Raw genomic sequence first — 12,819 nt, 5'->3', positions numbered from 1 at the left:
TCTGTATGAACTTAATAGCACTCCTTGGCATACAGATACACACACCACCAAAGCAGGGACAGTTGTGATAGCCCAATGACATGTGTTTGCATTCATATACCCAATAACAAACAGCTATTATGAAAGGACTGCTTGGCAGGCAAGTCCACACCCTCTAGCCAATACTCAGATATCTCTTATAGACGTCAATATTGCAGTATACCCATGCTTCATCACTTCATCCAGAATGGGAAAACAAGCTTTGGGTGCAATTTGTGCTATTACCAGCCATCTTCTTTAGCACCTAATTCAGTAACTGACCCAGTTTTAACAGCGTTACTGTCAGGGCATCTAAAACTAGTTATGCTTTTCCAGACTTTGATTTTATTTTCAGTTGTACTGTACTTCAAAATGTGTTTTTTGTGAAATTCTACAAAACCTTTATTTGCATACATAAAATGTCTATTGAACATTTTATTGATAAAAGTATATTTTATCAAGGATGCAGTCCTTCAGAGAATTGTGATCAATTTGCTTTTGACACTTCATTAGAAGTCCATATTTTTGGCAGTCATTACTTTTTAATTAAAAAACAATAAGCTTAGATGTAAATTAACATATTTATATTTTTAAGCAAAAGAACTATACAATAAAGGGTGAAACACCATTCTGCTTATGGGTTGCTTCCCAAAAGGGCTATACTTTCAGTTATGTAAATAATATCATTTTTTCTGTGTTTACTATTCCATGTTATTAACTAGAAATAATGACACACAGTTCTATATTTAGTATTCTGAATTATTTCTGAGCAGACTGTGATAAGAGTAGTGTCTGAGGAAATTCTATTATATGATTAGGGTATTTATGTTATTTGCTTTCATTGTCTGACTTAGCTTTGAGAGCTCTGACTAATTTTGTGGTATTGTGATGAAATGAGAACTGCTGGATCACCTAAAAAATATCGATCAATTTGCATTGAATGCAAGAGCTTGTAATCAGAAGACCCAGGACTAAATATTTGTGTGAAATTAGTGTTTTATTTAGGGTTCCTGCACCACCTATATAGGGGCCTGTGTCCCCACAACCACTGCCCCTAATGTAATCACCTCTGAACATGCCATGCCATCACTCTTAGAAAAGTCAAGTGTGTGTCTTCTTGTACAAAACTCCAATGAAGTATCTTTTTTCCAGTTTCCTGCAAATTCAGAGAAAAGCAGGCTTTTCAAAATACAGTGCTCCAATTAAAATGATTTAAACACTTGTGCCACAGTAACATTACATACTGTCTACGGACTCAAAAACTGAGAAAGGCTTAGATTGAGCTAAGGGATGGAGGAGTAGAAAAAGCTAGTGTTCTCTATCTTCTAACAATATGCGGTGGCAATGTAGCATAATCTCAAGCATAAGGTGCGGTTTGTTCTTTGCTGTGTGGCTAGTGATCTTTCAGGTGGACTGTTTTCGGAGTGACATATACAGATATATGGAAATGTTTGTTTTGTTCTTTTTATTATAAGCTGACAATGTGCGAGAAAAATCCCATCTGGGGTTTGCCAGTCTAAGAAGTTGAGCACTTTTATGCTGATTAAGAATGTATGTAAAAATGGTAGGTGTTCACTCTCCATCTCGGCCTTCTGCCATCTAAAATGAATTAAACAGAGGAGACAAATTCTGAAAAAACATAAAGAAGAGGTGATTGGCAATTGAAATTATGAGTGCGCTTGCTTATTTAATTTTAATAATGCTAGGATAAGCATGCTTGCAAAGCTTGACTAGGACTCGAAACTGTAGCAGAAGGCAATGCACTCTGAGATACAGAACTATAAAGGGAAAGAAGAGTATAGGATAAAGAGAAAAGAGATCAATTAGCTTATAACAGAAGTTGAAAAATGTGGGATATACAAATATCAGGCTGGGGACTAGCAGAGGGAATTGTGGAATTTACACAATAGCTGAATGAATGCTCGTTTCATGAATGTTACTCCTCCTATGCCATTTACCCGTAAACTTATAACCAAATCATTCATCTATGAAAGCATAAGCCAGTATTAGGAAAGACATTCTCCACATCCACCACTTTTCTAAATATGCCACGTCTAAGCTCACCATGCCACAGGTTAAGTTATATTTAGGACTAGGATTTGTTCGTCTAAATGTTTTGAGGTGATCAGCATCAGGAAACTAACATATATTGAAATAACAGTTGATCAGATGGACTGAGAGTGTAGTGGAAGGGAGGTGGATATAGAGTGCATCGGAAAGTTTAGGACTTGCAAAGGCAGATCTGGAATCTAAGCTGGGTAGTGACAAAAATGAATGGAGAAGCTAAGATGGGGAATAAACTATGTTGGCTGAGAAGAATATGAAGGGAAATGTGGTAGGAAGGATTGGGAATGATTATGGGAGTGTTAGGTGACAGAAAAGTTTAATGTTTTACTTGAGATATCAAAGAGAAGACATGGGGGTGGATAAAAGAGGAGATGAAAAGGCAAGGGTGAGAAGATGAAAAGATCATTAGCAATAGATGTTAAAAATACAAAGACAAACAGGTAGCAAGAGGGAAAGCGCAAGTGAGATCTGATACCAAAGGCAGGATCTGGAGATCAAGGAGAAGGGTACAGAGAAAACAGAAAAGGAATATGTAACAGTATAGAGTCTAAGCAGTAGAAATCAAACAAGGAAAGGGGATGGAGAAGCTTGAGAGAAAAATAATGTCTCAGTAGGGAAGGATAGCCTAGAAAGGAATATAGTTCAAGAGACTACCCTGGAAGGGATATGGAGATAACACAAAGAGACATGTTGGAGTGAAGACATCAGAAGTGACAGTGTGGAGTGGGATGGGATTATGTCACTGATCAGAAACTTACTTCAGTGAAGATGGGTGGCAATAAGTATACTGCTTGGTCTGACACTGGATGAACAAGTCAGAATATGACAGAGGCAGCTGACCAAAGATGTTACCCACATTCCTTGTATTTAGTACCTCATTTAGTCACAAATGAGTTACCAGGAGGAAAGGTGGAAGAAAGTGCTAGGATGGCAAGAGAAGTAGAGAGCACATCCAGAGCTCTGGGGTACACAGCGATATTTTTGAACTAATATGTGTCTCAGTAGCCAGCTCAGTCTGGAAAGAAAGAAAGAAAGAAAGAAAGAAAGAAAGAAAGAAAGAAAGAAAGAAAGAAAGAAAGAAAGAAAGGAAGGAAGAAAGAATAAAAAATATATAATAGTTGGGGTTAATGAAAGGAATAGGAAAAATTGATATATGTTAACATGAGACTTGGCACAGTATAAGGTACTAGAGGAAACAATAACACTATTCACATTAAAAAGACTCCAGTGTGCATATTCATATCACATTCCAAGGTGATCTTAGTCTTTATTCCAACCTGTAAAACAGCTCCTTTTCTCCCTTGCCCTAGAATGTCCTTGAATGTGTACGTGAGTGTATGTGAGTGTGTATGTAAAACTGGTTTGCTTCTCTGTGTTTAGATACTTTTCACAGTTATGCTGCAGTTTGTTACAACAGTGGTTTTCTGATGACCAGATGTCTTTTCAGCATTAGTTATCATGCAGTACTTATGTAGCCAGCTCTTACATTGTTAAACATTTGATCTAGAGGTATTTCTTGATAAATTTTGTGATTGCAAGATCATGTTAACAAATTTGATTGGTGCATATCTTTAAAATTAGTAATTATTTATTTGCATTTATACACTGGGATAGTCTGACTGAGTTCAGTGCACCTCATTTCAGTGGATACACAGAGAGAAAATCTTGACATATGTGGATGCAATTAAATTAATACATTACTGGTACAAATATAAATATTTCTACATTCCTTACAGGATTACAGGTGAAGTTACTGGAGACACTAAGGTTTACGTGCAGCAGACAACGACCACCATGTCGGGCAGAAGTGCTGGATCGAGTGCAGGAGGGTCACTGAATCTTGCAAGCACTCTTGGTGGTAGTGCACTGAGTCTGGGTGGTGGATCAAGACCTCTTCAGGGTGGGTTTAGCTCTGGTGGCAGTGTTGTTAAAAAGACAGTTCTTAGCACCAATAGTAGCCAACGATCATTCCGGTGAAGCAAGATTTTTCAATTAAAATATTGATCCTGTACTTACTGTCAAAAATCATATTACAATGCTGTAATTTCTACAACAGGGACATACTGGGAATGTATCTTTTCACTGCCTTTGAATTTAGTACCAGCTTTTGGGGTTCCTAAACCCTTGCTAACATGAACTGTGAATAACTATCAATCATTTGACATAATGTATTAAATATCTTTATATCATTTCTGCATGCAATTAAGTAACATATTTCGAACAACTATTGTCAATTTGCTAATGATATTTTCAGAATAAGCCTTTAAACACTGTCATGTAGTTCAAAATTATTTTATATTTTGTAAAACTTGGCTCCAAAAATTCTGTCTACAAGTTTGAGTAATTTTGTTTCTCGCGTTGCATACAATTTATATATATATATATATATATATATATATATATATATATATATACGAATGTAGTGTGTGCGTGTGTGTGTGTGTGTGTGTGTGTGTGTGTGTGTGTGTGTGTGTGTGTGTGTATGTGTGTGTGTTTGTGTGGTTAGTTAGTTACTGCCATACTGCAGTGAAGGTGATTTATTTCCTACAAGGCAAGCACAACATTTTAATTTCTGTATTTACTGCTATGAGATTGACTAGTTATGTGAACTTGTGTATGCAAAGTGATTTAAGTAATCTCATGGGCATTCTTGAGTTAATTTTTTCTGCATCTTTGGTACTGAAAATGTCATTCAAAAACATATTACAATTTTATTAATAAAAGTTAGAATGTAAAGACATGTTCATAGCTTTGTACTAAGCTAACGGCCCTTGCAAGCTATTTTAAGCCTAGCCAATTATCCTTTGGGAGACTCAAACCTTGCATCTTGTGTTTGTAAGGCAAACACCTTAGCCATTAAGCCACCCACCCAATTTTCTGAAATAGATTCATTTTACTGTAATATATCATCCAAAAATTACATTTTTATTTCCCATTCTTTTTGAAAGGAACTGCTTAATACCTTAGTTCTTTAAAATCTATATTTTCAGTCTGTCTGAATACTAGCAGTACATTTATTCTGAAATTTTACAGTAATAATTTTACATCAGCATGGCTCAAAGTGATTATTAAAATTAGTTGATCCATAAAGCTAACACAGCTTTGCTTAATGATGTATAACCTACAGTACATATTCATTGCAGAGCTTGTATGTAGCAAAATCATACTCATTAAGTCCTGTTATTAGTGCTGTCTTTGCAAAATGTCCTCATACCCATGCATTTTGGTCAGCATGCATCAAAACTAACATTGGTGTAATGTATCCTTCTATATTATTTCATAATATGTGAGTTTTGTCACATGATATTTCTTTCACTGCAGTCTGCAAACTTAACTGAGCTGAATTATATCATTTTGATTTCAGTCACACTGTATGGATCTAGAATATCCCTTCTTTTCCAAGGCAGCTTAAAAAGTATAAGCACAAATACCTTTTAGATGCAGTGCTGATTGGTTATGGGGAAATCTTTGTTTTCAAATATTGCAGTGAGGTTATAGACATACGGATGTAATTTCTTACTCATTTCTCTCTCACTGGATTCAGTGAAGTTGGAAATGGTGAAGAATGTCTCTTTTTATTTAGGCAATGCCTGAAATATTTAAACAATGTAAACAAGTCATTTGGAACATCAGCTGTTATGATGTGGCATATAAATTAAAAAAATGTGGAATTTCAAATATATGTTGTTTTTGTGTGTTCCCAGACAATTCCTTTGCTTTGCATGTCTAATATATGAACTGTGATGCATCATAATTGGTATAACTATGTGTAAAATGCTTATAGATTAATCTTAGTTAGCTATGCCCTGTAAAGACCTTCATCATATTATATGATGCATTATATATTATTATTATTAAAAATCATTAAGAACATTGCCATTTCCAGTTAGGGAGAATCATCTACTTGCAAAATAGAAATTAACTGATACAAACTGAAACAATATATGGTTCCAGTTAAGCTTTGAATATTTTTTTACAAGACATTGAATTTTATATATATATATATATATATATATATATATATATTTTTTTTTTTTTTTTTTTTTTTTTCATTTAGCCAATAAAGCAAAGTATGCCAGATGCTTCTATTCACTAACTTGAGATGGCAAATCTATCAAATATAACATGGAACTTATTTGGCTGTAGGTATGGGTCAGCAATATTATTACAGTTCAAAGTAAATTATGGAAAATCATTTGGATAGTTGTTCTGCTTGGTGCAATTTCTGTAATAAAATGATATTTAAAATCTATTGTTTTCAGTGTTTTATTTTCTATGCAAAAACCATATTTTGCATTTCAGTAGAACTGAAGCAGTTTGGAAAATTAATTCTGAAGATAAGTTTTCCTGCCTCCTGCTTTCTTTTTAAGCTGTACACATCAATGATGCTTTAAAAAAACATTTTATATTTTTTTATTTAATCTGTAACTGCCAACACAGTATTTGCATTGATACAGAATTAATGTAATATTTTTATTTCCGTTCATTTGTTTTATTTTTTAACCAGGTAGGTAGGACAGCACTTCAACCACAATCTGAGCATGATGGCACAGATGGAGACATATTTTAATTACATAAACTCAGATCATTATAATAAAACTACAGACACACAACTTATAAAACACTGCTCACTTCCATTCCTTCACCCATCCATTCATTCATCCATTCATTAATTTTCAAAAACTGCTTGACCTGGTGACAGTCACAGTAGTAACAAACTAAGTTGGGTGGTATCCCTGGCAGCAGTCATAGGTTTATTCTGTGGTGTCCTTAGATATTCACTGGTGAGATGAGTTGTAATCCCACCAACTTATTTTGGGTCTGGCTCAAGGCTTTCTTTTATTGTTGCACACATGGTATATCGCCCATGGAAGGAGCCTGGGGGATCATCACATGGTAACTAAAGCCACCTTGTTTAATTCCTTTGAATGCAGAGGAGCAGTATCAATACTTCACGATCCTCCCAGACTGAGTCATGGAAAGTGGCCACAGTTAATTGTAAAAGAACACAACTTCTGCTGCTTGATTCTGAGGTATTATTTGACCAGTTACTACCCAAAGCTTCTGATCACAGATGAGGATGGAGACAGAGACTGACTGGTAAACTCATCTTTGTCTTATGACTCAACTCTCCCTTCAGTGGCACAGTCTAGTACAGTGCCTGACCTACTTCCACCATCTCCTCTCCCTTCTTTCATAAATGAGATGGGTCTATATTATATAACTGAAGTTTTATAACTTCAAATACCATATGATCAACACCATATGGTCAAAGTTATAAAACTTTGAATATATATAAAAAAAAACAAAACTAAGGGTTGTAAGCAGGGGGGCAAGCTCCCCTACACCCTCCCATCTAGAGACCGCACTGTAATGCGGTAAAGGGAAGATTTCCATTTACTGCACTGTAGTGCGATCTTGTAGTTGGTTTATTTAAAGAGCGGGGGGGGGTGTGGGGTGCAACCCCTCACATGGGAAGTGCAGGGGGGCTTGCCCCCCTTCTTCAATGTGTCAGGTAAAGTTTTTTTTTTTTTTTAAATATTTTTTTATACCTATTAGAAGTTTTATAACTTCGACCATATGGTGTCGACCATGTGGTATTCAAAGTTATGAAACTTTGGTTATATAATATAGTCCCAAATGACACCTCAAGGGATGCTGGGCAGTAGCATAAACAGGATGGGGAAAAGAGGAGTGCATGCATTGGGTGTAAGGTGTCAGTGGGCAGGATTGGCACCTCAGAAGAACTCCTGATTGGGCAAGAGTGCAGTCCAAGTATTCTCTTACTCAACCATGATAGGACTGATATTGCTGCCTAAATTAATATGTTTAGATTCAGTAACTTCAGCAAAGAGTCAGTAGAAACTGTTTTGTAGTTGCAAGTCTATTTTTTTTCTGGTGAGAAGGACCTTAAAGAAGGACTTTGATGAAAATATTTTTTCCATTTGGGTCACCAGCTCTTTGTTAAGAGGGCTTTCAATCTTGGAACTACCCAGTACTCTACCTGTGGTAGCTGCCCCACCACAACCACCCCCTATGACTTGCAAATGGCAATGCACTTTTCTTTGAGTGACCCTTACCATCTGATTTGGAAATGGTTATTTATTTATTTTTTTCAATAATTTTTATTTTTATTTTTACATTAATAAATGTCACAAATAAAAACCATCTTACAACATGACCTTGTGCATATATATATATATATATATATATATATATATATATATATATATATACACATACATACATACACATGCATATACATACATATATATATATATATATATATATATATATATATATATATATATATATATATATACACACACACATACATACACACATATATACATACATACACATACACACATATACATATGTTACACATTGATGTCAAATACCACAGGATATAGGTCATACAACATATCTATTTACACTATGTACATAGATGCTTTCATTGTTAATTCCACAGTTATATAGACAGTATATACATTCGTAATATCCAAGTTATTATTTAATATCTGACTTGTATGTGTTCTTTGGTTCCATTATAGTATATTTCTAAGTTGCTGTGTGATGAATTATGCTAATTTGATGTTAAAGGTTTGTTCCCAAATTTCTCTGGATTTCATGTTTTTGTTTCTTTTATCTATTACTATTTTATGAGCTAAAAGGTGTTGTATAGCTACTTGTTTAAAACCCTCAAAAGATATATTTATTGTATCTAGCCATTTAAAAGCTATACACAGTTTCATTAGTAGGAAAATTGTTAAAAGTGTATTTGCTTGTTTTCTTGGGATGTTAGGTGGGAGAATGTGTAACAGAGTGAATTCCCAAGTTAATGTTGATGTTTGATAACCCGTTTTTTGTAATTGTACCTTGAGAGAGTTCCAGAGTTTATAGACACATTTACAACTCCAAAATACATGGATTAAGTCAGCTATCTGGTCCTTACAGTGTGGGCAGAAAGGTGATTTTGATGTGTTAAATTTCTGTAGGATTGCAGGTGTAAAATAAGCATTATTATTGATCATGAGCTGAGTGTATGCTAACTTTTTGAGGGGTGGAATCTTCAGTGTTAGATTGATTGCCTGGCTTATTTGCTGATCATCTATGGATGGTTCAATTTTTCTCCAGTAGTTAGAGAAGAGGAGGTCCTTCTGGTATTTGATGTCATTTATCATTTTATATGAATTGGTAATAGTTTTCTTTGTTGTGATAATAGTTTTCCAAAGCCTGCTACAAGTTTCTATGTCACTATCGGTCATAGTAATATTTTGGAGATAACTGGAACACAGTTCTTTGATTTGTCTTAGGATTATTATGTGTGATTTAGGGAGGTTTAAGTTGGTCCTCATTTCTTGTATTGAACAGTTAAGGTAGGGATAGATATCTTGGATTGTTTTATATTTTAGTCTGGGAAAAGGGACTAAGTCCAGCATCTTATTGTTTATTTTTAAATTTGGGTTTTTGTGAAGGGGTTGCACTATTGTCATGGCATGTCTAAGGTTCAAGAATTGAAAGAGTTTTTGCGATAGGTTGATAGAATGTTTTAAGGGCTCTATAATGTTATAAGTTTGTATTTCTTTCTGCTTAAGGAATGGAAGTGCTTTGGGATTGAAACCTAGAGCTTTAATATATCTATAATATATTGTCACTCAGAGAGGAGACCAATTTTCCATTGACGGGTTATGTTCAGCTATTCTCAATATTCTGTTAGTGTTAATGATCGAGTAGTACATTTTAAAATCTGGTAGATTTAGTCCTCCTTTGCTTTTGGGGAGTGTTAATTTTGGATAGGAGATTCTGTTTTTTTTTTTGGGTTCCCATATAAATTTTGCTAGGAAGGTATGAATTTGTTTGAAGAATTTATTATGTATTGTTGTCTGTGATGTCATGAATATATACACATCTCTGTATATAAATAAAATTTGGTCAAATAAGATCCTAATAAAAAATGGAACAAGACAAGGATGCCCACTATCACCCTTCCTGTTTAACCTATACCTAGAACCACTCTTTCTATACATTAAACAAAATACATATCACAATCCTCCATCAATACACAACTTCAAAATATACCTCACTGCATTTGCAGATGATCTGAACATATACTGCACTACACCAAATTCAGATATAAACAAAATAATAGCTGCAATTGAACATTTCTCGACTATGTCTAACTACAAACTAAACCTTAATAAAACTAATATTTTCCCCCTAAAAACACCCAAACTCATCTCACTAATACCATTGTTAAACACAATAAAAATTAAAGAAGAAACTAAATACCTGGGAATCACCTTTTTCCAGAGTAACAAAGACTTCTACCAACACAATGTAAACCTTAAATGGCAAAATATAATGCAAGACTGCAAAAGATGGAACAACCTAAAACTACCATTCTTGACCAAAGTATCAATAATTGGAAATGGTTATTTTGATCTCATCTGTTTCACACTTAGCAGCAAATTGCACCAGTTCATGTTGGAGACATATTCCCTTCAGTATAATAGAACAACATCACCTACAACGAATAAAGATGGCACCCTCACCTCCTCCAGAGTAAGTTGATTTTTGCTGTAGACAGTATCTTGAAATCCAGCACATGAAAATAGACAGGCAAGACATGTTTCTGGTAGTGTCCTACATCTACCTCAAATGTATTTCACTTAGTACTGAGAATGGGGACACAACTCCCACTCTTCAAACAAAGGGATTGTGTGATACACTTTAACAGTGTCCCTGTAACTCTATAGTGTTATAGCACCATATACAAGACATTATGTGGTACTGAATCATATGCCTTTCCTAGGAACCCAGTGCCAGCAAACTCCCACCACCACATCATTATCTGTGAACAGACAGATAGCTTGCTGTTCTATGACCAGAACACAGTCCGCATTGCTTCTCCTGAATCAAAGACCTGCCTATTGGATGAAGTCACAAAGCCTCATTTGAGCACCCTGGCATATGATTTTTCAGGCAGGCTGAGGAGTGTGATCCCTCTGTAACAGTAGTGCTACCTCCTCTCACCAATTTTGAAAATAGGGCCATTAGCCCAGCTTGCCAGTCCAGTGGTGATGTCCCTCCCATTCTTCTAATCAACATTGGGAAAGCATGCTTACCACACCACCCTAACAACATCCAGTATTTTCAACATTTCTAGTTGGATTTCATCCACTCCCACAACCTTGCCACAGGGGAATTGTCCATTTATAACACTAACTTCATTTACTGTACTGGATGTAATTCTGGCACTGTGTATTCAGAGAAGAGCATATTCATCAGGACAAAAGTTCCTCAAGCAGTTCCTCCAGGTCTTATCAATGTCCTAAGAGGAAATTCAGTGTTTCTTCACCTTGTTGGGAATAGCCATGGGAATATACTACAAGTCCATCCTGAGTCACTGGCTAGTTTGCAAGAAACTGTTTTCATGGCATCTGATAGTCATTCTCCATGGTCATTCCAAACTCCTTCAACATTTAGGCTTTTGCTTCTGTGAATTCTAATTTTTACTTTGGACTTGCCAGACCAAAAGCTGACATCATAAGTAATTTGATCATGGGAATATAAGTATGGATTGTACAAATAAATAAATTCTGTTAGGAGAAATGCTAAATTGCTGTAACTATTTTAAATCATTCTTAGGTGTCCAGCTACCACGTACATTTAAAGCAATGACATCGACAGTGTATGTTTAGGATTTTACTAAGTTAAAGACTGAACCAAGGCAAACCATGATCATTTCATATAAAAGGAGGCAGGCTGTTCTGATAATGGTGCCAACATTTTGAATATTCTAACCTTTTGTTTAGAGAAAGACAGGTCTTTTTTAAAAAGAAAACACTGCAGTCCTGGGATCTCGGAAGATAGAAATGGGAAGGTATTTTAATTTGTTGGATGAATAGGGTCCACAAATTTCGTAGTATAAGACCTTAAAATTGAAAATGGAAACTGGTTGTGCAGCTATACCTATTATAGGAAATCAGATGGTCTTTAGTAGATCTTTAGTAGTTAGAGGTAGTGATGTTCTCTGGCAGCAGAGAGTACGATAAACTTCCACAATTAATTTACTCTGCGTAGAGCAGACTTATGTAATGAAATGAGCTCAGGCAAAATGCCGAGAGGACATTGTCCGGCCTGGGAATAAGCACTTTCTTTTTGTACATTTACTAGTTAGGTTAAGAGACCCGGTAAGCCTGTTGCTGAAACCTAGCGATTTTAGGACAGTATCAATTGTTCCTTGGGTGGTCAGAAATCCAGAGCTCAGTGGCTTCTTTAAATCATGGAAGAAGTTCCAAAATCACTGTCAATATTTTATTAGAATGAACTGCCAGCTTGACAGACTGCAACTGTCATGAAAGATAGTCAACATCTTTTTTAATATGTTTCCAAATGACCTATGAACAAAGATTGAGAGCCTGTGGTCTTTGTAGTGATCTGTAGCTTTGGGAAATGCAGTGCAATTCAGTTTGTAAATAATAAGAAATTAAATGGTCCCAGAAAAGAGCCTGTTGGACTCCACCATTACAAATGCTAAAATTCAAGAACATTACTGATGACAACTTGGAGCATTTTTTATTTAACGTAGTTCTTGAACCATTTGATATGCCCTTTGTCAAATCCTATTTTACTACACCTGGTCAGAATGGGTGGTTTGCAATCATTCTCTTAACTACAGAGATAGCTCTGGTAAAATGTGCTTTCTCCATTCTGTTATGCCTATTATTT

At 35.3% G+C, this 12,819-nt stretch overlaps 1 protein-coding gene across 1 annotated transcript in view; it reads left to right on the top strand.

Moving 5' to 3' along the window:
* Positions 1 to 4,441, top strand: part of LOC122811776 (keratin, type II cytoskeletal cochleal-like) — a 41,958-nt gene extending 37,517 nt beyond the window's left edge. The window contains exon 8 of the mRNA XM_044083834.1: positions 3,822 to 4,441. Within this exon, the coding sequence (XP_043939769.1) occupies positions 3,822 to 4,062 (241 nt within the window). The 3' untranslated portion in view covers positions 4,063 to 4,441. The remainder of the gene's footprint in view (positions 1 to 3,821) is intronic.
* The last annotated feature ends 8,378 nt before the right edge of the window (positions 4,442 to 12,819 follow it).

The sequence above is a fragment of the Protopterus annectens genome, chromosome 9.part0 (assembly GCF_019279795.1).
Source record: "Protopterus annectens isolate FY-2018-M chromosome 9.part0, PAN1.0, whole genome shotgun sequence".
NCBI classification, from domain to species: domain Eukaryota; kingdom Metazoa; phylum Chordata; order Ceratodontiformes; family Protopteridae; genus Protopterus; species Protopterus annectens.
The sequence above is the reverse complement of the archived record's forward strand: the minus strand, read 5'-3'. Positions and strand labels throughout refer to the sequence as shown.